Source organism: Sebastes fasciatus, chromosome 4 (genome assembly GCF_043250625.1).
Source record: "Sebastes fasciatus isolate fSebFas1 chromosome 4, fSebFas1.pri, whole genome shotgun sequence".
Taxonomy (NCBI): Eukaryota; Metazoa; Chordata; class Actinopteri; order Perciformes; family Sebastidae; genus Sebastes; species Sebastes fasciatus.
Genome location: NC_133798.1, coordinates 8,398,782 through 8,424,901, shown reverse-complemented (window position 1 = coordinate 8,424,901; position 26,120 = coordinate 8,398,782). Strand labels below are relative to the sequence as shown.

Below are 26,120 nucleotides of genomic sequence, written 5' to 3'. Positions count from 1 at the left end.
ATAAAGTTTTGTGGTTGCTAAATTCGGTAATTGTTTGAGCTTGTCCTCACCACAATTCTGCCACTGACAGCTCAACAACAGACTGCCAGATACCAGTGTATCCCAAAAAGACCAATGTTGACAAATGAGCCGAAGAAGTGTTGAATCTGGGCTGCAGTCAGAGCATGCAGGCACAGAAAACAGAACTCAGTCCAAAGATTTCAACCCTTTCAGTTTTCCTCTCTCTTCTAGCCAGTGGTCCTTCATTGTACGCTGATCGCAGCACACTGCATTTCGCTGATGCCTGCTGACGAGGTTAGCTAAACTCCAACTCCCAGCTCGGGAGGAACACGAAGGCCAGTAACACGCTGTTAATCTGGATGGAGTTTTCATAAACTATGCACAGACCAGAGATAATCTGCTTCAGATGAGAATGAAATGCTCAGTTTTGCATTCAAGTGCAGTTGTTTGTGACGGGTCGCCAGTTGTCTGGTGAAATGGAAAAAAAAGATGGAGGGAGATGCTGAGAATGTTTTCTAACTATGTTGCAAAGTTGGACTCCCTGTGGTGCTCAAAATGTTTTGGATCCTGTGGTTGTTCCATAGAAGTCATCAGATACGGACACAAGATCTGAGATTATTTATAGAGCACTGTTTAGTCACAGCCTGTTCACATTGGGTCTACAGGGATCACAGTAATGATACTTTGTGCTCCAACAGTAAAGAATCTGCTTCCACCAGTACCCAAATGAAAGAAATCTTCAACAAAAGCTACATTTAAAGCTGCAGTGGGTAGAAATGGGTTAAATCTGATTTAAAAAAAGTTATTTTTACAAAACGGTCACTATATCCTGACAGTAGTGCATGAGACAGGTAATCTGAAAAAAAATCATGTGCCTCTGTGTCCTCATGAACTCCGACCAAACGGTCAAACTAGGCAACGCTGATCAAATATGAATCAATATTCTGTTACTGTAATGCCTATTTCTCTCCTCAAATGTTTTCAGAATCATCTTGTAATGTACAGTTTAGCTGTAAGATGAGAAAGTTTGTGACCCGGCAGTCATGTTGAGATCTGTTGAGGAAATACCAAGCACCGCCCACCAGCCAGAGCACAACCAATAGGAACGCTCAATGCCAACGCTTTTAAAGCCTGAAAACAGAGCCATGGGGAGGTGTAGAAGCCTAGTTTTCTCTCAGAACACTTGAATTACAATATGCTTTAAGGTTATTATGGAATTTTTGCCCAATGATGCCAACAAATATTATGCCTACTGAAGCTTTATAAAAGACAAATTACATGTGATAAACATAACTGTGCAGGTTAGTTGCGCAGTCAACACTGATCTACAATAGAACAGTCAGACCAGACAAAACACACCCCTGCAGTGTCCATCTGCCGACCACAACAAAAGCTATTAGGGAAATAATAGCTTAACAGGATTATCTGTCGATTATCGTGCGGACAGTTCACAAAAAAAAAAAACACCAATTCTGAAGCTCTTCGAAATGTTAAAGAGGTACAAGGACTGCATGTGTTATGATGCCCTTTCTCATTCCCTCCATGTTAAAGGTTTGACAAACTTTCTACCCTGCCTCTATCCGCACTGCTGTTACACTTGTAAAGACACCTCCTCCAAGAGCTATTAATCAAAACTGTACAGTTCTGGTGCAGGAAACGGGGTAAAATGCCACTTGGTGAAATGTTTTCACTCTTCATCCTGCAGAAGTCTCCTCTCCCTGTAAACACTCACACTATAGCAGATGCCTGGCTCGTCCTGCCAGAGCTGCATTCTGCTGCTGCTGACTGCTCTGAAAACATCCAGAGGCTGTGGTCTGCAGCAGCGCAGAGAGATCCAGTGTCTGCCAACAGAGATTAACGCTGTCAGATGATCAGCTGTGTGTGGCATACCGGGCGCTGCTAAAGGTTAACAAAATACCTCTGCTGCTGAACTGCATATAGTGTACAAAAGTGTGCATTTTTGTACACCTCATTAACATATTTTTGTAGTTTTAATAGTACTTTCTACTAAATGAAAAAATGTAGAATGATCCTACTGATTGTATTGGATTTATTATAGTAACTAAAGGTGCTAAATGCGAGATTGGGAGTATATATATTGCTGGCTCATAGCTAATGGTGCTAACAGTGCTAACAGTGAAAACAAAGGCAACAGTGCCTAACAGTGCTAACCTGGTATGGACAGCGTTATCAGCTGTAACCACCGTACTAGAGCAATGCAGAGCGGTGGCCATGAGCTAGCCAGAGGGGCACGCCTAAAATGCAAGAAAATGCACTAAAAGCACATGGTCCCGGCATACTTGACAACCTTGAGATCTTAAAAATAGGGAAAATTTCAAAACCAAAAAGGGAGGTCTGGGGGTGCTCCCCCAGAACCGAATAGTTCACCCCTCTGGCGTGAATCTCTGGTATAAACTAGGCTAATATTCATCAGTTTTCATTAATTCATTCATTTTTTGCCCCTGCTTGAGTATTTCTTTATCTTCGTACTCCCCATTTCTCTCTCACTAAAGGCCTTTTCAAACACAACGCGACAACAGCACCGCTGCGCTCTGAAACCCGTTGTTTCCAATGGCTTGCACCACACCATGACGGCGTTGTTGTGATGCTGTGATGTGTGGCAGGCGTAGCTCAGCTGGTGGAAACAGTAGGGCTTATACAGTACGTGATGTACGGAGGGAGAGCAACTTCATTCTCTGCTCAGGTTGACATTACTCCTCTATATCTTTACATAGCAAATATTTGTTTGCTACTATATTAATGCTCTGGATATCATATACAGCACCTTTAACTTTCCCCATATATCTCTACGTTCACTAATGACATGTCCTCATCAGATACCAAAAACTTCTACACGTGTTTGCTGAAGAAATAAAGGCTAAAAAACAATGAAAAAGTTCAGTAATTGTGCATTAATTGTGATTTTGTAAGAGCTTTCTTCATCAAATGGATTACATCCCATGTGTCACTCCACCACACCTCTCATCGCAGCACAATAAACATGTTTGACGTGTCAAACCCTGCGGCCGAGGGGGACAACGGTTCAGCTGTGGACGAAGACGGCCGGCGGCAGCTGACTGGCAGGATTAGTGTCTGAAGTCAGAACTGAGGGGCAGCTGCCGAGCAAACGGGCACCCTCGTATGAATGACAGCCATTCACCTCCCCCTTGAAACATCACATGAGCGCTGCCTCCTACTCAGCACAAGCGCAGCACAATATCACACTGTTGTCTTCTGATACAGTAGAGCCTGGTGGGGAGGGAGGGAGAGAAGGAGGGACATGGAGATAACCTGCACCGCGACCTTGAGGACAGAGATTGTCCTCTGGTGACAGGAGGCATTTGTGTAAGCGAGAGTTACCTGACCTGACACAGCACAGTGTGATGGTGCAGTGGAAGCAGCTACTTTTGGTTCTAACCTCAGAGAAAATAAACTTCTGTGTCATGCAGCAGCAAGTAGGGCAGCACTAGCCACTGGCAAAAAAACAAAAAAAAAACACCATCATATTCTTTCTTTACCCTTCTTCAACCTTCACTCCCGTCTCCCACAGCTGCTTGTTCATCTGTTATGAAAACAGACGACGCCGGTGGGGCCTCTCCTCCTCTCCGTTACGTCAGCTGTGTTCGCTCGTGGCATGTGCACATGTGGGCAAAATGTAACCTTTACCTCGCAACCTTTTGTTTTCTGCGCCTCTAGCTCAGAAATGGAGCTCTCTCTTGCAGGCCCTGCCTCCTCCTCTCTCGCTGTGCTTCCTGACGCCAACGTCAGACAGAGAAATGAGAAAATGACCCAATTACGGTGCAAAGATAACCTGCACTGGGAGGGCCGGAGGAGAGGGAGCAGAGGAGGTGATGATGGGAAGGGAGGGGGTCAGCATTTAGAATGTAAAAGGAGCTGCATTGACATCATCACCTCTGGACTTGTGGTGATAATAAGAAAAAAGATGATAGAAGCAGATTGAGAAATGTGTTGTGTTTGCATAAACTGCTCCATTCCCCGATTAAAATTCACACACACAACTGCAAAAGTGAGAACAGTGACGTCCCTCGGTGACAGTGGTGCCAGTTGGCACATAGCTGGATGCTGCAGAAGATGCCTGGCTGCTGCAGTGTCTCTGCTAGCCAACCCATCCTGCTGCTGCCATTGATTCACAGGCAGCAACTCTGATGCTGTGGAACGACGCGGCATGCTGTGGGTTGCATAATAATTTTTTTTTTTAAAAAGCCATGCTGGTAAACAAGGAGGGCGAGGGCCACGTCCTCCCACTGCTACAAGGGTTTACGGCCGTAATGGAACGTAGTCGCTGAGATACTTGCTCCTTCATCCTCATCAAACCACAGGAATGTCTGTTTCTGACAGGCAGCTCGAGGAACTACATGTGCTACGGTGGACAAGTGTACACACACACACACACACACACACGCACACACACACACACACACACAGACACACACCTACACACAGATACTGTACATACAACACACATCAAGCTCAGTCACCCCCATGGACAAAACAAACATACCCTGGTTACAATAACAAAACACAGTGTGGAAAGACATCCCTTTCTGCTCCGGTTATGAAACTATTGCATCCATGAATTCCTGAGATGTGACACACATGCACACACACACACACACATACACAAAGTGAATGGCAGGCTAATAGTCTACTCACACAAGTGCTTCTGAATCTGTGCTGGGATCAGTTAAAACAGGCAGATATCCTCTTTTCTCATCTGTCAAAGGATTCGTTTCACACTTGTCCTCCTCCCTGCTCTCCTCGTCTTCCCCCGTCTTTCACCGGCAGACTAGAAAAAACGAGAGTGGCTGAAGACAGACAGAGATCTGCAGTGCTGGAACTCTGTCAGTATGCTAATGCCTGGATCTGCTCTGCCTCCCTCTCTGTTTCTCTCCTCCCTCCCTCCCTCCCTTGGAGTTTTCTCCAAGGTCAGTGGGTAGAACTGCCTATTTGACTCCTCCCTTAGTGGACAAGTGCTTCCCCACCCCTGCACCCTCCTACAGGCTGGACTCCCGGCCAGTAATTACCGTCCAGATTAACTCCTGGGTGTGCTCTTGTTGTGCTACGCTGGGCTGGGCTGGACTCAGCCAGCTGAGCCGGGACGGGACAACACACAGACAGGATTACTGTGTGTGTGCGTGTGTGCGTGTGTGCGTGTGTGTGTGTGGGTGGGAGGGGGTGTTAGACCGCACAAGGAGGGCCAGGGGCAGCCAGACAGGACGGGATGGGACACTCTTAAGCCCTGCAGGAGACAAGAGAGACAAAATGAGGAAAAAGACACTGAGCTAACAGCATGAATAGACCAACAAAAATACATCTACTGTACAAGGAGAGAAAAATATAGTCAAATTGGACAAAAGTTACTGTAATGCAGAGTGTGAGAAGTCAATTCCACATAGATTAAAGTAGTATAATTTATATGATGGGATAATAAAGCCTGAATTTAAAGATGATCACTATGAATTTACTCTGATCTGCCACTAACATGACAAAAACTATGTTGAATTGTATCTCAAGATGCAAATCTCACTGTTTTAACAGACGCCAGATTAAGTTCTCCAATTCAAGTGCTGTACAAACACAATCAGGGTGTGAAAAGATCAATGCAGCAACTATTCGAGCGTGCTCACTGTCTAATACTTGCAGAGTTGTACGCAGTCTAACCCCTGCAGTCAGTGTGAGTTCAGGAGCTTTGCTGACCATTTAGCTGCTTCACTCAGTGGCTTTGGATCCTGAGATGGGATTAGAGGGGAGAAGTGTCTAATGAGATGAGACAGAACTCAATATATGAACAGGAAGTACTCCTTCACCACAACGGAAGTGCAGTACAAACCAACAACAGGACTTGTAGCTAATCACATTGACTGACACCAAAGTGTACAAGGGAACAGGGCAATTTTTTTTTTTTTGCAATTGTACACATACTTGTTTCCATTTATATTGTATGTTATTCTTATTTTCTGACTATTGCTTGTACTGTAATGCAAAGACCAAATCATACCCAATGTATGTCAAAATCATCCCTGATCAAACGCCACAGCGATTAGACATCATCATACAAATCCCCCTGCATTATTTTGTGGTTTATTCACAATTCATCCATTAATAATGAAGAGAACCTGGAATAACCTTTTTTCAGAGACTCACAGAAACATCCTTGGGTAACCGGTTACATCATCCGCAGCCAAGGGAGCAGTCTTTGTTGCGAACAGAGCCGATTTCTTGTAATGTACTGACACCCTCTGGTTGTTTGTGGTAAGTGCAACACCTGCAAGAGTGCTGTGATATTGAATGAATGACATGAGATATGATATGATGAGTTTTAGCCATTCAAATCAAAATGTACCTCACCTTTAGGATGGAGTTTGATAAAATATACTGGCGGCGCCACCGTCGGGTCTGCTTATCTAATGGTCATAATGTGTGAGAACTCAAGAGACAATTCAAAAAACAGAATGTGTCGACACATCAAATGGACTTGTGGTTGCGAACTTAAAATTGGAGGACACGTCCAGTGACAGTTTCTTTTGTATTTCAAGAATTTTGGAACAGCATGCGCAAAAAACAAACAAAAAAGAAACACAGTAATTAAACATGCAACATCAATCAAACGTAAAGTTGGACCAGCCAACGGATCATTTTCACAAAATACAAGATGTAGAAATGGATGAAAAAAAAAAATCAACAACACCAAAAAAAGAATAATTATAAAAAGGAAGTGGAGATGAACACAGGTTGATTTTGATGGTCTGTTGTTACAGTACAGAACCAGCAGATGGAGGCATACAGTGTGAGATCGGTAACACAGAACATGAACATAGGAGGTGAAATGTAAAACCAGACGCTGACTCATCTCCCTGCATATCAAAGGAGACTCCATACAATGACAATGTTTGATCAACTGGATGAAATTTCATCCCTGTAAACTAATTATTGTTGTAATTTAAGCTGGTAATCACAACCTTCGATAATTATGTGACAGAACGAATGACAGTAAAACAGAACACAAAGAAAACTTCTGTCACTCTTGAGTACATAATCTGTTCAGGTGAAGTCCCAAAGGCACATCACATTGCAAAAAAAAAAAATGGGATGCACTGGTAACATCTGTAGAATGATTTAACTCACTGCCAAAAGGTTTATAATCCACTGAAACATATTCTCAAGCCTTGCTTTTTAAAATCCATAATTTTCTCTTTTATTTCATTTAAATAAAATATCACTTCAGGCCCCAAAACATCACAACATGTCATGTAACCTAGAATGATTTCCAACCAGTATGATGACTAAAAGGTGAACAAAATTACATGAGGCAATGTAAATCCAAAGACTGGTTGAAGTAAACCATAAATGACAACAAATACAGTACACTTTTTTTCCTCCTTCATGGGCTAACAAAAAGGCAAAGCAAACGTTGAATACTGCATGAAACAGAGATGGTAGTTCAGTACGTAGGAAATACAGGTTAATGTTAAAACAAACCAATACTGGTCTCTGTGACTTTCCCTCATTAACAGTTCACTTACACTTCTTCTTCATCTTATCACTGATTTGTCCGCGAGGAATCTCTTTTTGAGCGACCTGAGCTGTACCAAGTAGTCTGCGTACAGTGCATCAAACTACAACCGAATACAATACACCATTATTGTCAAGTACATACTGAAAGTCTTCATTTGTAACACGAGTGTGTGCCTCTGAAGTCATGTTTGAAGATTAATGTGATTTCAAGGCCATTTTTTTTCCATCTTTGTCTAGCTGTCTGTTAGCTACTAAACATAAATAAAAACACGGGACATGAAGTTGTCCACAAAAAACAAATATGCATTGTAATTAAAAAAAATCTCAACTCAGAGTAGCTGTGCTACTGCAGTAAGTACGGAAAGACTAGGTAGTGTAAATGAGCGTTGTTAGTCTCTATGGCTGCCGCTTTGTTTCTAGTGCCTGAACTGGCTCGCTGGCTGTGAACTTTGACCTTACTGTAGGCGTGTACAGTAAACTGGGTCAGGTGAACTACATCACAGTGTCAAGGCATAGCATGGCTCATCGTGGCAGAGAACATGAAGTAGCACCTGATGGTGAGAAAGAGGTTAAGGGCCTGCATCGGAAAAACAACTAATACCTGTATGGTAGTTTAAGTAATGTAATAAAAAAGACATGTGTCTTAGGGGGTTTTCCTGTTTAGTGAAGGCAGCATGAGAATGAAACCACGACACAGAAATACTGAGTCCGCAGAAATGCAGCAAAATCTCAAAGAAGTCCAGGATGTGGATCCACAGTGGCCAGGACTTGGCGTGATCACTCCCTGATCCACAATGAATGAAGTGCAGGACACAGACACATGTCACGTCATGTCATTTTAAAAGGTCCAGCATGTACTGTTCATATTGTTCTTCTTTTCGTAACACTGTCTCTGATTTGACATACTGCGGTCGATCAGTCTCTGAATAGTCTAGGAGCTGTATCAACCATCCTTTCGTTCAGTCCTTCAGTTAGAAAATCTCTATTAGACACCTCTTCACTTCAGTTTAGCAGGACTATCTCTCTGCTGTACACCCACGGGGACTTCCACGGGAAGTATTGTCGGATTAGGCGAAGCAGGCAGGCAGGGTCAGTGGCATGACTGGTTAGAGCTACAGGGGCCCGGGGCTTCAGCTGTGGTAGCTGGGCACAGCCGCCTGTTTCTGGGAGAGACGCAACAGCTCCTCCCTGATGGCCTTGATCAGGGAGGCAGAGGAGTGGGTGGGAGGAGATGTATCCAGGGGAGGCGGGGCTGACAGGTAGCCCACCCCCGGGGCGTCGAGGTGGACAGGGGGTGCCGAAGGCTCCCTGATGCCACTTCTGGGCGTCTGGAAGACAGAGGAGGACGTGTAGTCAGGACAGTCCAGGAACTGAAGGCAGAAAGGACGGGCAAAGAGAAGGAGGAAGACAAAGAGGAGGAAGAGGAAGACAAAGAGGAGGAAGAGGAACACATTTGAGAAGAAAATAGAGGAAAAATATCAAGTGACAGAACTAGAGACTGAGAGAGAAGAGAGAAGTAGAATAGCAGCATAGCAAAATGAGACAACTAATTATTTGTTTATATGTGTATATATATATATATATATATATATATATATATACGGTATATACTGTATATTAGGGCTGCCAATCAAGTAAAATAATTAATCGCGATTAATCGCAAATTAATCACACATTTGGAGTGGACAAATATGCTTGCTTTATGCAAATATACTGTATGTACATGTATACATTTATTATTGGATATCAGTTAACACCACAAAACAATGACAAATATTGTCCAGAAACCCTCACAGGTACTGCATTTAGCATAAAACAATATGCTCAAATCATAACATGGTAAACTGCAGCCCAACAGGCAACAACAGCTGTCAATATGTCAGTGTGCTGACTTGACTATGACTTGCCCCAAACTGCATGTGATTATCATAACTCGTGGGTACCCATAGAACCCATTTTCATTCACATATTTTGAGGTCAGAGGTCAAGGGACCCCTTTGAAAATGGCCATGTCAGTTTTTCCAAGCCAAAATTTTGCGTAAGTTTGGAGCGTTATTTAGCCTCCATTGCGACAAACTACTATGACGTCGTTGGTACCAATATATTCCTTAGGTTTTTCTAGTTTCATATGATGCCAGTATCTTCACTCTAGCTTTAAAACTGAGCCCGCTACAATATACACAATACATAATATATACACAGAGAGAGCTTAAAGGATGAGACTGGCATTATTCCATATTGCAGAAAAAGGATCAAAACCCAAACTGTTTGTTTCTTAATACTTTCTGCTTTCTTTAGCCCAGTCATTCCCAAACACTGGGTTGGGACCCACAGGTGGGTCGCAGGAGATTTTATTAGGGTCGCCATAAAGATTTGCAGAATTTCCTCAATAGTCTTTAATTTAACATTTATATCTACAGTACATGTCTGAGCCACATGAGGGAGCCTGAATGTTCATATTGTTCTGATAATTGTGGCCTACTTATATCACACTGAATCTAATATGAAAGGTTAGCGTACATTCTGTTTGTTTTATTGATGAGAGGGAAAAAACGAGTCTGTTAACTCCACCTAAATGCATTTGTTTGGTTTCATTTATAAAGTATTTAACATGTGTATTTGTTTTTAATAACACATGCATAAAGCAAAGTTGGGATTTATCAAACGTATATCTCTTCGAAATGGCTGGTTTACCTGTTCAAATGGCAGTAAAAATGGTCAGGAATGTTCTGTTACTCACAAATTGGCTCTTCTCAGGATTTATAGATAAGGACCATTGTGAATTGGGTCACAATGGTTTGACATTTTTAAAAAGTGGGGGAAAAGTTTGGAAAACACTGCTCTGTCTGTCGCTCTCAGCCCCGAGCCCATTTGCTAACATCGAAGGGGTTTATCTTTAAAATCGGGTCACAAATAAATACTTTTATTTTAATAAATAGCTTAGCAATTTCCTAAAACACTGTAGTTTTTAGCAAACGTTAATCAAAATGGATTAAATTGGGAATTTGTTGGAGACTATTTTCTGCCATGGACTGATACATATTTGGTGCTCTAGTGAGGATTTACAGCAGCAGGGCAGTGGATGTGGGATTGACTCAAAAAGAAACTGCTAATTAAAGAAAATGTCACCCAGTGCAACAGTGTGGCTCACTGATGTGTTTTTAATAGTTTCTGGATAGACGTGGAGCTCTGTGGCACAGAGGAATAAGCTACTGTATATCAGGCTTTGGATACGCAGACAATATTTGCTCTTAGGATCCGTTCATTGTTGATTTTTTGGTCTTTTCATGGGATTTTGTTGACATCAAACATACATTTTACAATTTCATTTAATTTCAGCTTTAAATGGATGGAAGATAAGACCTTAACAGAATGAAATCTGTGATTCACTCACTGCATCTTTTTCAGGCTCTGCCCTGGAGAAGTTGTCACCGTGGTAGTGGTTCCAGCCAATGCCTCCGTTCTGCCCTGGAGGAGCCCTTACCCCTGCTGGGTAACCATTCATCCGACTGGCCAGTCCCACCTGTGTAAGATGATGGAGCTGGGCGCCTACACACACACACACACACACACACACACACACACACACACACACACACACACACACACACACATCACATCAGAGCTGCAGTACCTGACACTCAATCCTCAGTAGCCCCTTCATTATACTTTGATGCAATCACTATAGTCTGAGAAGCACTCCGTCTCTGCTGTGCTGCACTCTATATGGTGAACGCCAGAATCCATTTCTATTAGCGTAAGTCACATGATGGCAGCAGCATCACACCAGCTCCTTTTAATAATTTAAGAAAGAGACAAGGCTCTTTCAGTTTGACAGGTTTACATGGTGGAGGTGTGCGTCTAGCGCTGTGGCCCACATCCAGAAGTGATCTCAAATAAACTGTGTCCACAGACAAAACACTGTATGAAAAATATTGTCTTTTCATTTGAAAATATTTCCTATTTAAATGAAGAGGTAAGAAGTGGAAATGAGATTAAGACATATTCACACCACAGGCTTTGTTTACATCTGAATCCAACAGTATTAGTAGGCATGAAAACAAGCTTAGGGCTGTTTGTGTCTGCATGTGTACCTGTAGTTCCCCCTACTGGTCGCGGTCTGGCAGATGAGGGCAGCTCATCAGCGTAGAGGCCCCTGCTGGAGTACAGGCTGTCTGGCTGGAGCTGGTCACATTGCCCTGCTGTTTCTCCTGGTGGCAGGTAGCTCGAGCCAAGGCCCTGTCTGAAACACAAAGACATGGATTTTATCATCCATTTAGTTGTCATTTAATGAAACATGCATTGTGACAAATTTATTGGAATTCTTCTCAGTTGCAGTCTCTACACTGTCATTTCAACAGTGCCTTAAAAAACAAGGAACGTCCGTCTTCACCTCAACAAAAGCAGTGACAACATGGACGTCTGCAGGTGCTGGCAGTCAGAAGGATTCACTGTAAAGACCAATCACCTACTTTATGGGTAAGCTAACTAATGAAACTTGCTGAACTGATTTTGTACAATGCTGCATACAATTTAGTATGCGTGAGAGGACAGACCTAGTGGACAGTTCATATTGCGTATTTGTGTGGATGTTTGCATGCATCACCGTGCTAACAACAGGTTCGTCGCTCACACTGATTCTACAGTGTTTTCTATTGTATGTGGTACAAAATATAACTTAAAATTGCACTCATGCAGTCTTAAAGGGGAACAACGGGCATTTTTAAAACATTGATATTATTCTGGAGGCTATATAACATGATGGAAAAAAATATTGCAACTTGCTCATGAACGTGCATATTGCGATGGCACGCCGGGAAACCACAAGGTGGCAGCGCCATCATGGTAAACAGTAACTGCCTGCCAGTGGCGATATGAATGGAGTATAGAATTTCTACAACATTTGCAATATAAATACGCATACAGTCACTTTCTGAATCTATTTTTCTGTCAACAATAAACACTTATAAGACAGAGAAACTGTGTCATACGTTTCTGACTTCTTTTGTTTTCCAGTGGTTATCGTTTATGCCAGTGCTGTCCCTTGGAACAGAGAAATCCACTAGAACGGAGAGATCCATGACAGGATTTCAGCACATGTTGTGATGGTCATCCCGCAGCTAGCCACCATGCTAGCAACAGGCATGGCATATTGGTAGCTAGCTAGTTAGATAGTGAAATAACGTTAGATATAGCTAATTCCATAAATACAGCACTAGACTTTTATTGACCAAGTAGAGCGTGGATGAGAATAGTCCGTGATGCCTTACTGGTGTGCTGTTCATCACTGTGGATGCTACAAGCTGCTACAAGCTAACTGCTGCACAAATCCTGTCATGGATTACTCCACTACAATGCCACCTTGTGGTTTCCCAGCGTGCCCTCGCAATATGCGCGTTAATGAGCAAGTTGCAATATGTTTTCCATCATGTTATTTAGCCTCCAGAATAATATCAATGTTTTAAAAACGGGGCCGTTGTTCCCCTTTAAAGGTTCAGTTAGTAACTTTTATAAAAATAACCTTTGGTAGTATTTGCTCAACCTGTCACTATATCCTGACAGTTGTACATGAGACAGATAATCTGTGACAAAATCAGGTTCCTCTGCCTCCTTCTAGTGCTCCTAATGGCATTTGCAAGATTTCACCACAGCAGTGATTGATAGCTGTGTTAGAGACTCGGCTCTGATTGGGGTTGTTTTTGTTCGGGCGCGGTGAAATCTTGCAAATGCCATTAGGAGCACTAGGAGGAGGCAGTGGAACCTGATTTTTACACAGATTACCTGTCTCAGGCACTACTGTCAGGATATAGTGACCGTTTCAGCAAATATGACAAAAGGCTATTTTTTATTAAAGTTACCAACTGAACCTTTAACTGTTTCACAATTTACAACCACGAGTGTTTGACGGCTGCTGATGATACTTCAGCTCCACTGTGCTCACATTTCCGGTGGTGATAAGTTGTTTGACCATATTGGTCATATATACTTGGTCTATTTGGAGCCAGTTCAGAGACCACTGCTTGGACCTGACCCATTAATCTAATAAAATAAAGATGAGTCCTCTTTCACTATTCATGAGGCCCAACTCACTGGGTGCACCTAAAGGAAACATCCCCACTGTTAAAGTGGTGGAAATCAGGCTGTACTGACAAATAAGAAATCCCTTCGGTGTAAGGAGAAGTGAACGTCAAATGAGCATATTATTTATTAATTTATACATGAATACTCAATTTGCATGGACCACTCTACTAACCTTGGTGTCAGGCCTTGGATAGGAGGAGGGGAAATGTTCAGATCAGTGAACCTCTGGGGAGGACAAGGAAAGACACACAGTGTTTAGGAGACAGTGAGCAACAACAGCAATAACACATATTGGAAAAGGGCAGATAAACTGCATTACTGTTCGCATTTGTGGCTATCAGGTACAATCAACTCATAAAATATTCCAAAACTTTATATGTCACAGCTTGCATACTGTTTCCAGATATAGCTGACACAAACAATGCAATTTATACAAAGAGAGCTCGCAGTTGATGTTGATATTTCATATGAATGCAAAGCAGTGCTGTGTCTATTGCTATGTGCAACTTCATTCACTGTAGTTAACAGTGTTGTTTTTACCAAGCTTGGTTTTGTTGGATATCCTTTTTTACAGCTGACCTTTTACAGCATATTACAGTACTGAACCTGCAAAAGCAAAACCAGCAAATGGCTTTTTATGGCTCCACTGCTCACTGTTAAGTCTCTCACTATATTTATCACCTGGGGTGAACACTGCTGTTGGACTATAAGAGCGAGAGTAGTAGTTAATGTATGTGGATAGCTCTGAAATGCATTTAAGTATGAATTATAAGAAAGCAAGAGAGAAGTTCAGTTATAGTGATGATTAAAGTTCCCTTCCAGACAAGTATGTAAAAATGCTTTTAATACTCTGCTATGATAAATATTTAGTTTAGCATGGTTTTCAAGTTGTAGGAAACTCTTAAAGGAACAGTGTGTAATATTTCGGGGGATCTATTAGCAGAAATTGAATATAATATTAATAACTATGTTTTCATTAGTGTAGCTTAGAATGAGCCCTTCATATCTACATAGGGAGCGGGTCCTCTTCAAGGAGTCCGCCATGTTTCTACAATAGACCAGAACGGACAAACCAAACACTGGCTCTAGAGAGCCTTTCGAGTTTTTACGTTACCTGAGGGCCACCGTATTTCTCCAATGCACTCATGAAACTGCGGTAACAGAGGATGGCTAACGTAAGACGAAACATCAGTCAAACCCAGACTCAGATGAGGAGTCTGTTCAGAATGGTTAGTGTCTGTTATTTGTTTATGCTGTTTGTTAGCTTATAACTGGCAGTGGCTGACACAGCGTTAGTATTTGTGAGACATAATAATTAATATGTACTAGGATTTTTTTGGTAGATAGTGGAAGGAAGCTTAATGTTTGCCGTCAAAACTTTCACTAGGCTACGTCGGCTCTGCGCTGGAGGTTTCAGGTTTCTTTGCCAGCATTTGCACAGTAGATAGCGATTGGCTTTCGGATTTGTGACATACCAAAACTAGCTTGCCTGGGGTACGTTTGAATTTCAGATTTTAGGTGCACAGACATCTCCCCCTTCAGTAGAGGAATGTGAAAACACCTACACTATAGTCAAGGTCAGACATTTTAGGGGACATAAACATAAGAAAAACACATTTTTGCTTGGAGGGGATCTTTAAGCTATTGTCAAAATAGGAGTATGTTTAGTTTTAGTACCATAAAAAAAACATAAAAACATAACCATGAAACCTTTACTTTGTCTCTTGGCAGTTCCACCCACAACACGAAACACTATGAACAGTGTGTGGCACATGCACAGTATTATGGACTCCGAGCTTAATGTGTTAACAAACTGCGGCACACCATGAACTGGCCATTGTATGGTGCTGATTTGCACAGACCTCTCTTCAGTAAACAGCCTAAATACAGTGTAAGTATTATTCCAGCGGTCTTCAGAGCAGTTATATGACAGTTCTGACTTTGAAACCAGCCTACAGTGACAGGAGCTAATGCAGATCACGCATATATGCAGGGGTATGTTCCTGGAGAGTCTTAGGAGTTGTATATAGCTAACGGGGGTTGGAAGGTCGCAGCTTCATGGGGGCGACAGATGGAGGAATACTTAACTGATTAGTTTGCTAAGAGGACACGATTAAACTTGAAGCTATAGGCTTCATGCTGCGAATGAGCTGGAAAAACCTTGAGAAAGGGAGGAGATAGTGAATACAAAGGTGTCTCTTTACTGTTTCGCTGTTCCGCTATTACAAGTGTAAACAGGGAGCCTTAGTTTGTCCCCAGATTAGTGACAAAATACAGTTCACAGGAACTTGAAATAGCAAAAGCTTAGATGCAACGGAGAAACATTCGCTGCTAACACATACTTTTGTTCAGTGCACCGTGAAAGCAGTATGATTTGATGTTGACTGAATGCTTAATGCTCTATCAAAACTATCCTCTAGACATAGGAGCCAGGGATGGCTACTTACACCAGGGAAAGGGCCAAGAGCTTGGTAGGAGGGACCCCAAGGTCTGGGGCCACGGCCTGGAGGGCTGGAGAGAGGGGGGTTGGTGTTGACCCCAGGGAGAGTGATCCCTGCTGTGCTGCCCTGAGAGGTGGGCGACACTAGGGCAAAGGCATCGTCCAGCAGGGAGTACATCTGCTGCCGCGCCTCCTCAATGGAGGGCTGTGGAGGCATGTAGGGTGGTGGGGGAGGGGCATGGCCTGGAGGAGAGGAAGCAGGACCCAGGAAGACGTCGTCGGTGGGGGAGGGGCTCCTGTGAGGGGATCCTGGGCCTTGGTCGGGGTCCGACTGGAATAAACAACACATTTACGGACAGTTGGAAGTTAAACAGTATATGTAAGAGTGTACACATGTCAGGATTCTCCTGTACTACTCACCACGTAGGCCACATTGTTGACTCCAGGACACTTTCTGTAAACCGCATCGCAGTCTTCAGTGATGAGGTGGTCTTTGTCTGCCTCCATCATGCCTCCATTCAGCTGCGACTTCATCCTCATTTTGGGGGAGCGCCTACCTCGACCACTGACAAACAAATGAAGAAATGTTGATTAATCTCTCTAGGAGTATTTTTTATTCACTTAAAGAGAAAGTTCACCCCATATACATATTTTTCCTCTTACCTGTGGTGCTATAGGAATATAATAATAATGTAATATAATAATATAGATGGTTTTGGTGTGAGTTGAGAAATCATGACCATGTTACTCAATGTAATCCACAGACCTTGTTGTGAGCAGTTTCATGTAGGAACTATTTTCTTTCTAACGAACTACACACGCCAACCGAATCACTGTGCAGAAGGAGACATGCATCTACTCATGGACAAGAGGCTCATGCTCGTGACAGCGCAAGATGTAAACATTAATGGTGTCCTCCTTGGCTGAGCTGTAACGTTAGCTGGCTCAGTGGTGCTAGGTGAGCTAGCAGTATCGGTTAGCTTCCTTCTGCTTGGTGATACGTTTGGCGGGTGTAGTTCCGTAGAAAGACAAATTGTTTCTGCATGAAACTGCTCACAACAAGGTCTGTGGATTATTTTGAGTAACTGGGTCATGGTTTGTCATTGCTGTTGAGTTTTTCAAATTTTTCAGCACTTTGAGTACCACAAGCCGAGTGCCATCTAGTTCCATTATATTCGAGAGAAAGCAGACATCTCTATGGCTGAAAGCTCCAACACTCTGCAACTCGTACCAAAACAACCTAGATTGATACAGGTAAGAAGAAAAATATGTATTTCTGATTTTGGGGTGAACTGACCCTTTAAAGCCAGCCAGATGTAAAATGTAGTCAGCCCTACAAACCCATATACACAGATCAACTTGTCCACCACAAAACCAAACAAGTGCAAACCTCTTCTTGGATTCCATGAAGATGGAGGGCATCTGGGCATCCGGGTCCAGGATCTTATCGATCTGTGTCTGTGCTTTCTGATAGATGCGATCCTGGTCCTTCGCATCTCCGAGGCCACTGTCATCCATGGTAGGGAAGTCGTAGTGGCCCTTCCTCTTGGCACGCAGACGTATCTTGTTACGGTGGTGCTCAATCTCTGACTTGTGCCTCAATGCTACCTGGATCTGAGGAGGAATGAGTAGATAAGTTAAGTCTTCAACAAGCAGGATGACAATATTTGATGCACATAATTCCAGATGTCCCTCTCCCCAGCAACGTTTTCCAGCTCTTCCTGGGGGACCCCGAGGCGTTCCCAGGCCAGACGAGATATGTAATCTCTCCAGCGTGTTCTGGGTCTACCCCGGGGCCTCTTACCAGTTGGATGTGCCTGGAAAACCTCCAAAGGGAGGCGTCTAGGAGGCATCCTGATCAGATGCCCAAACCACCTCAGCTGGCCCCTTTTTGATGCGAAGGAGCAGCGGCTCTACACCGAGCTCCCTCCAGATGTGTGAGCTCCTCACCCTATCTCTAAAGCTGAGCCCAGCCACCCTACGAAGGAAACTCATTTTGTCCGCTTCTATCCACGATCTCATTCTTTCGGTCATGACAATAGGTGAGGGTTGGAACGTAGATGGACTGGTAAATCAGCCGGGAGCTTGTGAGTATCCCCGCACCCGCCCGGTGACTCTCACCCTGGGCAACTCCGGAAAAGGAGAGAGTCCAGCCTCCTCTCCAGGAGTATGGTTTCAGAACCAGAGCTATGCATGGAGGTGAGCCCAACTATATCTAGTTGATACCGCTCCACCTGCCGCACCAGCTCCGGTTCCTTCCCCAACAGAGAGGTGACGTTCCAAGTTCCAAAAGCCAGTCTGCGATCCCCTAGATCTCCGCATTTGCCTGCCGCCCGGCTGACATTGCACCCGACCACTAAGCCTATCCCTGCAGGGGGTGGGCCCATAGGTACATTACACACATTCTTTGATTCCTCTGTATCTCCAAAGAGCCAAACAGACCATTTCAGACAGAGGATGAAAAGAGGTGCTGCAGCACAGCTGGTATAAGAAAATAAAGTGTTTTTAAAACATTAAAGCATTAAAACATGTTCTAGTAGAAACTCAAAATACAAGTATGCCCCTGAAAATAAGCATAATAATTGATTTGCTAAAAAAAAAAAAAAGCAAGAAAGTCAGAAGAGCAAACCTCTTTGTTGATTTGGTTGGTGTCGGACAGTTTGCCATTGATGGGTGGGCTGTGCAGTGGTGGGACCGGCATGGGCTGCATGGCGATAAGCTGGATTTTGTTGGGGAGTCTCCTGCTTGCATCTGTGGCGCGAGACATCCGATCAACGTGTTCAAAGATGGAAGCTGAGGACAGCTGCTCGTTTGTACCGTTTATAGGAGGAGGACCTGAGGAAGGAGGCAAGAAAGTAAACGTCATAACTCAGTCAGCACAGTTTATTCACTGCAAGTCTAAATGCTAATGTGGACTTAAACTAGGGGACGGAGCACAGATGACTACAGCGTAAGGATCGCTACGAAACATTTACCTTTATTTAATTGACATGACTATATTTGAGTGTGGAGTAAATGTTTCCGGTTGGTGATATGGAATGAACATTGATTTCTATTTCCAAAAGCTAAACTTCATTTCAAACAATGGCGTTGCCTTTGTTTTTGAAGTTGATTGTCTCTACACTCTGTGACTGACAGCTCAGCAGACAGTGATGGATGGTGAGAGCAAGCCGAGCACAAAACTACCACAGAAACAAACACACAGACACAGCTGCTGGGGGGTCAAGCCTGAGGTCTACAGAGACACAGACGGAAAGAGGACAAACTCTTACCAATTCTATTCTTGCCTGAAAACCGCAACAGAAAAAAAAAAGAAAGTTTTATTGAGCTGAAGGAGATCAAATAAAAGCACCTAAGATAATAGTGGTTACTGTATAAAAAACAATAATAGCCTAGTGAATTGAGGTCTGGCCACCAGGAGTGTTGTTTAAGCTTTTAGAAAGGAAAATAAAAATAAAAGGGGAGCAGTAAATAGAGAGGGAAAGGCAGGTGAGTCATCTTGGAGGACGCATTTCCGTAGTTGATAAAAGCTTCTCTTGTGAAGTTCATTAATCAGAGAGAAGAAGGGAAGGAGCTGCTTCTGATGAACACAGGCTGAATGAGCAGAAAGACAGACGGTACATTGCATAATACTGAGTGTCTCTTATATACAACCTACTTCTAAACATTGTGGCGGAGCATATACAGTCCCAGGCGGAGATTTATCAATAACAAAACAGAGACCATTCCTCTGTGGGTGAGTCAGGCTGTAGCCGGTGTGCCTGACTGCCTCTGGCTCCAGCACGTAGTCGCTGACTGGCATCGCAGGCTTGAATCTATCAACAAGCTGTCAGATAGAGTAACTTCAGCTATTTTTCCCCTCCTATTCCCTTCTCCCTCTCCTCTCTCTGGACTTCTTTCCACCACCGAATACAGTTACTACCAGGTGTTTCTTTTACCTTCCTTCACTGTTCCCCCTCTGTAATCTTTATGTCACTGCTCAGGTTGACGCTGCACTTTTCCTCAATCTTTCTCTGCTTTTTCTTTTTTTTCACCCTCAACCTGCCCTTCTTGTCAATCAAATCATGCCAGCTTGAGTTGCTCCGTTTTTGTCTCTTTATGTCCTTCCCCTTCCCCCTTCACGTTTGCTCTCTTGTGTTTGAGGAGTGATGTTGAGCCGTTGCCAAGGCTACTTGCCGTTTAAAACATTGATGGGGACCTTACGGGTCTGCTTGCTGTCGTTGGGCGTGGCGTGGGCTCTCAGGTTCTCCTCGGTTGATTCCCGCTCGCTGGAACGGTCACTTACCACAGAGTCGCCGTCAGACGGCGAGATCCTACCCAGAAAACACATACACACAGACTTACATGAATAATAGAAGCCCAAGAACACACTAACATGCTGAAATGCCATGCATAATCAAAAATAGTGCTTTTCCATAAAGATAAAAAGCGGAGGAGACTTCTAAGAAATGCTAATGTGATCTGAAGCGTGTAGTGCCACATGCTAGAAAGTATTTCCACTGACAGAATTATTAAATTCCTGATGAATGTGTCCTGGCTGGCTATCAAGTGGGGAGAAACAAGCAATATCAATCCCCCACTCTAAAACAAGACTGCTGTAATGGACTATATTAGTGGCAGAAGTTAATAAATGCATTAAGCAATAACTGTTGTGATACTGTGTTGGTGTCATATAGTGTCTGTTAACCAGAGCAGTTAGTGTTTTGGGAGATGATGGTAATGGTGTCCATATTCATTTAAGGTATAATTACAATTATTATAATTTCCTAGTAAATACAGTATGTAAATATCAATTTAAACCATTTAAAATGGGGCTAAATACAATCTGCAAACAACAAAACGAAAGGTTAATACCTTAACTTAATATACTGTCAGTGATATAGACAGTCTGCAAGAGCAAATGAAGACCCTTCAATGTCTAGTGCATCAATAATTGATCTTAGGATCTGTCAAAAGCTTTTTGTCTGGTTGACTGACTGTCCCAACTGAGGCGGGTGGAAAATCACAGTGATGGGGTAAAAGAAAAACATGCTGTTAAATGTCTAAATAAATATCTTTATAGGGTAGAGGATTAAAACCAAAACACATTTTGCTGGTTACAAGTGTTTTGGCCAGGTGGTGGATAAAAAAGAGAAAAATAACGAGTAATCTGGTGACCTTAACTGAGTAAAACGCCACACAAAAATGGAGTGGTAACGCTAATTCAGGGTTTCTATTTGGCACTTTTATGTACATGTTATGTAACTTATGACAGCATAACCTGTACAGACATAACCTCATGTAATTTAATGCTCTAATTTCTTCATATTCTAATTCGCTCCTCCCGTCCTGTACTACGAGCAGCACTGACCTTCCTCGCCTTCGACTGCTGCGGGACGCCTTAGTTGAGGATTTGGATTTGGGTGTGGGGATCTCCCCGTTCTCAGATGGACTGAGGCCATCTTTAAGGGACAGGGACAGGGGCCCGGGGCCGGGCCCTGGCGGGACAGACTCCTGAATCACCATGACATCATCCTTACTCTGCTGGCCAAGGTGCAGCTTGGCAAAGTCAAAGCCTTTCACACTGGGAGCCTGCAACTGAGGACAGGGGGAGAAGAGAAGGAGAAACAGAGGAGGAATACACCGTTTTAGGAAATAGTGATTGCAAAAGGTGGGAAGCCATATAGCAGAAGTTATAGAGGTCAGATAGGGTGTGTGAAATGATTAACAGTAATGTTGATATTTACTTAATGACAGGGACATATTCAGTAACGTAGTGTCCATCATCTTTAAGTGGAATCATGTTTCAATATGAAAACTTTGGCATTGTGACATTAACCTGAAAATCCATTCGATCGTTTGAATTTTGATCGAAGTATGTGATTTGTGTGTGTGATGCAGCGCCTAGGTCAAATCATAATATACTGCTTAAATTTGGCTTAAATTGTCACCCAGCCCTACGTCCGTGGCAAATGTGCAACAAATACCAGTTCAGATAGAAAGATGTCCAGGAGGGAGACTCAGACAGAGGGACATTAATGAATCAAGAGAAAGACTATGAGAAAGAGGAACAGGGAGGGATGTGGGGAAATACTGAGCTGCTTGCTTTCCTTTGACGTGGTGGGGGGATGGAGGCTGAAGATGGAAGCAGTGAGACTATTTGAGTGTAAAAGCCCTCGGGACTTTCCGACAGAAAAGGAGTAAACAGTCAGATCTCAGTGTGTGTGCTTGCAGTTTGTGAAACTCTGGTCCTAGGACACTGAGATGTGTATAGAAAGAGAAGAGAAGAGTGACATGACGTGTTCCTGTTAATTCTTTTGTATTATATGTACACTCACTGAGTTTACTGACGCAAAATGTCTGGCTTAGATGTGGCTTGTTGGTATAAAAACTGCTACTCTAGTACGATGCTTGCCAGTATGGAAATGCTAATCCTGAAAGAGAGACAGAGAGAGAGTGTGTGTGTGTGTGTGTGTGTGTGTGCGTGTGTGTGTGTGTGTGTGTGTGTGTGCGTGTGTGTGTGTGTGTGTGTGTGTGTGTGCTCTCCACTGCATATAAACAAGGCCAGTCTTTGAAAAGGAAAGCATTCAAAAAGCTGCAGCTGATACATTATAATTAACACTGAGTCTGAATGAGAGAAAACACACAGCTAGTGATGAGAGAAAACACACAGCTAGTGATATCTCCCACTAGTAATTACTCCTCAGTCTGATCTAATGGTAAATTGGGGGATCAATCACAACAAACAATGACGTCTATTTATCTACTACTTCACAACACAGTGATATTATATATTCGTCACGCTCTTTAGACTATAAACACACCAATAATAACCCCACAGTGAAATCCACCATAATCTGTAACACTGGATTTTTCTGTCTGGACATCATAACCGGGTAAAGCAGGATCCTAATGTCTATTAACTCAAACCACCACTAGTATCTAGGCCATTTCAGGGGGCCGCCAGATGGCTGTGGAGAGAAACAAAAGTTTTTTTACATGACATCACACTGTACCAGTGATATAATTTGCCACAGAATTAGGGCTGAAAATGGATTAAAAAATTGAATCGATTAATCGCGATTAGTCGCAAATTAATCACACACTTTTATCTGGTCAAAATTTAACTTAAAGGGAGATTTGTCAAGTATTTAATACACTTATCAACATGGGAGTGGGCAAATATGCTTGCTTTATGCAAATGCATGTTTATATTTGTTTTTGAAAATCAATTAACAACACAAAACAATGAAAAATATTGTCCAGAAATCCTCACAGGTACTGCATTTAGCATAAAACAATATGCTCAAATCATAACATGGCAAACTCAACAACAGGCAACAACAGCTGTCAGTGTGTCAGTGTGCTGACTTGACTATGACTTGCCCCAAACTGCATGTGATTATCATAAAGTGGGCATGTCTGTAAAGGGGAGACTCGTGGGTACCCATAGAACCCATATAACCAACATATCTTGAGGTCAGAGGTCATGGGATCCCTTTGAAAATGGCCATGCAAGCTTTGCCTCGCAAAAATTTAGCACAAGTTTGGAGCGTTATTTAGCCTCCTTCCCGACAAGCTAGTACGACATGGTTGGTACCAATGGATTCCTTGGTTTCTTGCCTAGTTTCATATGATGCCAGTATCTTCATTCTAGCTTTAAAACTGAGCGCACTACAATCTTAAAATCGCAAGGTGCATTAATGAGTTTAAGAAATTAGTGTCGTTAAAACAAATTTACGTTAACGCGTTAATATCACGCTAACTTTTAGATTTTATGGAGTGTTTGTGAGAGTCAAAGTGTGCCAGCACATGAGTTTATGACGGGGGATTTCTGAAGGGTTCAGGGGGAGAGAAAAAGTCACGGAACACTGGACACGCCTATAGGATCTAGCTGTTCAAACTAAACAAAACATGGGGGGGAGGGTCGCTACTCAAAAAGGTTAAGAACCACTGATCTAGGCTACTATATTCTATCTTCTAGCTACTGCACAATATACCTCGTCCTTGGCTCTCCTCCCTTTAGTTAACCCTTTCATTTTGTCTTCTTTCTTCATCCCCCCTGTTTTCATCACCATTGCTTTGCTCTCTTGTCTTCTTCGCTCTTCTGGTTTAACTCCTTTCTTTTTAAATTTCTCCATTTCCTCGTCTTCCTCCTCCTCTTCATCTTCCTCCTCTTCTTCTTCCTCCTCTTCTTCTTCTTCCTCTTCCTCTTCGTCCTCCTCTTCTTCTTCCTCCTCACTGCTCATAGTCTGTTTTCTCTTGGGAAGAGCCACTGGTGTCTAAGCAGAAGCAATGGTGGATAGCATCAATATTTCTAGTGATGACCGTTATTTTCTCTCTATCCCAGAATTCAAAACCTAAACTATGAACTATTAATTACTGTCTTGTTACGAACGAACACACATACATTAAGTATCTTCTACGTCTTCTAGAAACCACCAGACACTGCTACTGTATGTACCTTCCCTCTTTTAACCTCCTTCTCCTCCTCTTCTTCTTCATACTCCTCTTCTTCTTCCTCATACTCTCCCTCTTCCTCCTCACTAAACTCTATATCTTTTTTGGTCCGAGGGTGTTTCTGGAGAAGAGAGGCCCTTGATTCTCTGAATGAGGTAGTAGACTGAGAGAAAGGGGAGTGGTGTTAAGTGACAGATGATTGGGTTAAGCAGAGAGGGCAGGCTAAGTGATAGTAACTTCAGCGCATTAGATTCATTGCATTAACCCAATGTGGAGGATTCAGTCCACAGTTCACAGCTCTCAGCTCAACCTATAAAACGCAAGTGGAGGGAAATGAAAGCAAGACACTGACGGAACGATCTACCAGTAAGTCAGGAAGCTGAAAAAAATTACACACAAACTTCCAAAACAGGCCAGTTGTAAAATTCATCTATTTTAGGATGGGAGTGGTATTTCTGTGTTGACATCTGACTTAATGATGAGAAACAGCACTGCAGGTGTTTGCTACTGAAGAGGGAAGACAGAGACAGAGATGAAGTTACTGCTGTACCACAGAGAGTACAGGGCTCTCTGGTATTGTTGTTGGTCAGTGTAGCACAGTAGAGATGCCACACGCCTGTGCATTAGTCCTAAATGTCTCCTTCACAAAATGTAACAATCAAAAATAAAAGCCACTTGTAAATTGCATCACATGATGAACTTGGAACAAAAGTCTGTGCCCAGTCTTTACACCAAAACAAAAACAAACACTCCAGGACAGCTGGGCTTTTAAAACGTTGAGCTTGCACATGGTCTTACATCAATACATGCTTTACTCTAATACATAAATATATATGTATATATTTTAAAACATGAATAAAGAAGAGAATAAAGGAACAGACAAGATGGTTAAGACCAGGAGTTAATCTGATGGGTCTACTAATGACATTGTTATATTACAAAGAGAAGGGAATACATGTGTTCTCATGGCCACACTGTGTTAAATAGACGGATGGTTTGTCTTGTCTGTGCGATATGTCCTTGTATTTTCATACTGTCCTTCTTGTTATGTTTCTCTGTCATGGAAAATAGATAATGAAATCTAAATGAAAAATAGTACTAAACACAAAAAAACAAAACAAATTTGAGCTTGTTTTGTGCATTGATATTGCTTTCAAGTATTGTAATACGTAGCACTACTATTCAGTATACGGTATGTTGAATGCATAGTTTTTAAACGCCAGAACGTAATCCAGTGTGACATACAGTAACCCTCTCTTGGTCTTTGATCCTCTGGTAAACTTGACCTTGTTTCTCTCAAAGTGTACTGATGTGTTTTTGGCAAAGACTATATAGTCCGCCATTTCATTATTGTATTAAAACATTTTGTTCATCAGGACCTCATGGAGCAGAGGAACTTTCTCGCGTCAATTAACTTCAGGGCAAAAGGGGACATGTACTTTAAGTACAAGAGAGGCAATACTAAGACAGGAAACAGCCTCTGCGCAGCCAAATGGCATTTGGCGAGAAGTTTTTCCAATTGTCACAAACTGAAAATCAAGTGGGACAAAGGGGAACTGAAGGACAGGGTTGTTGGTGCTTTAAGCAAAAGAGCATGTAAGAGAACATCAAAAAAAAAATTAGA

General features: G+C 42.7%; 2 protein-coding genes across 10 annotated transcripts in view; both read right to left on the bottom strand.

The window, feature by feature from the left end:
* mical3a (microtubule associated monooxygenase, calponin and LIM domain containing 3a) overlaps positions 1 to 4,922 on the bottom strand; it is a 108,863-nt gene extending 103,941 nt beyond the window's left edge. For 3 of the 9 annotated variants that reach the window (XM_074631776.1, XM_074631775.1, XM_074631777.1), the window contains exon 1: positions 4,675 to 4,919. The gene's annotated coding sequence lies outside the window, so the exon portion shown is untranslated. Of the gene's footprint in view, positions 1 to 4,674 lie in introns of all 9 variants that reach the window. The other 6 variants (XM_074631773.1, XM_074631774.1, XM_074631778.1 and 3 more) reach the window with 6 other exon arrangements.
* A 1,611-nt stretch (positions 4,923 to 6,533) lies between these two features.
* LOC141765650 (UPF0606 protein KIAA1549) overlaps positions 6,534 to 26,120 on the bottom strand; it is a 54,234-nt gene continuing 34,647 nt past the window's right edge. Inside the window, exons 12-24 of the mRNA XM_074631769.1 lie at positions 24,501 to 24,659; positions 24,037 to 24,318; positions 21,408 to 21,634; positions 20,234 to 20,370; positions 19,330 to 19,344; positions 18,687 to 18,892; positions 17,448 to 17,671; positions 16,478 to 16,622; positions 16,065 to 16,388; positions 13,790 to 13,842; positions 11,631 to 11,779; positions 10,931 to 11,085; positions 6,534 to 8,906 (exon numbers count right to left, since the gene is read on the bottom strand). Coding sequence (XP_074487870.1) covers positions 8,667 to 8,906; positions 10,931 to 11,085; positions 11,631 to 11,779; positions 13,790 to 13,842; positions 16,065 to 16,388; positions 16,478 to 16,622; positions 17,448 to 17,671; positions 18,687 to 18,892; positions 19,330 to 19,344; positions 20,234 to 20,370; positions 21,408 to 21,634; positions 24,037 to 24,318; positions 24,501 to 24,659 — 2,316 coding nt within the window. The 3' untranslated portion in view covers positions 6,534 to 8,666. The remainder of the gene's footprint in view (positions 8,907 to 10,930; positions 11,086 to 11,630; positions 11,780 to 13,789; positions 13,843 to 16,064; positions 16,389 to 16,477; positions 16,623 to 17,447; positions 17,672 to 18,686; positions 18,893 to 19,329; positions 19,345 to 20,233; positions 20,371 to 21,407; positions 21,635 to 24,036; positions 24,319 to 24,500; positions 24,660 to 26,120) is intronic.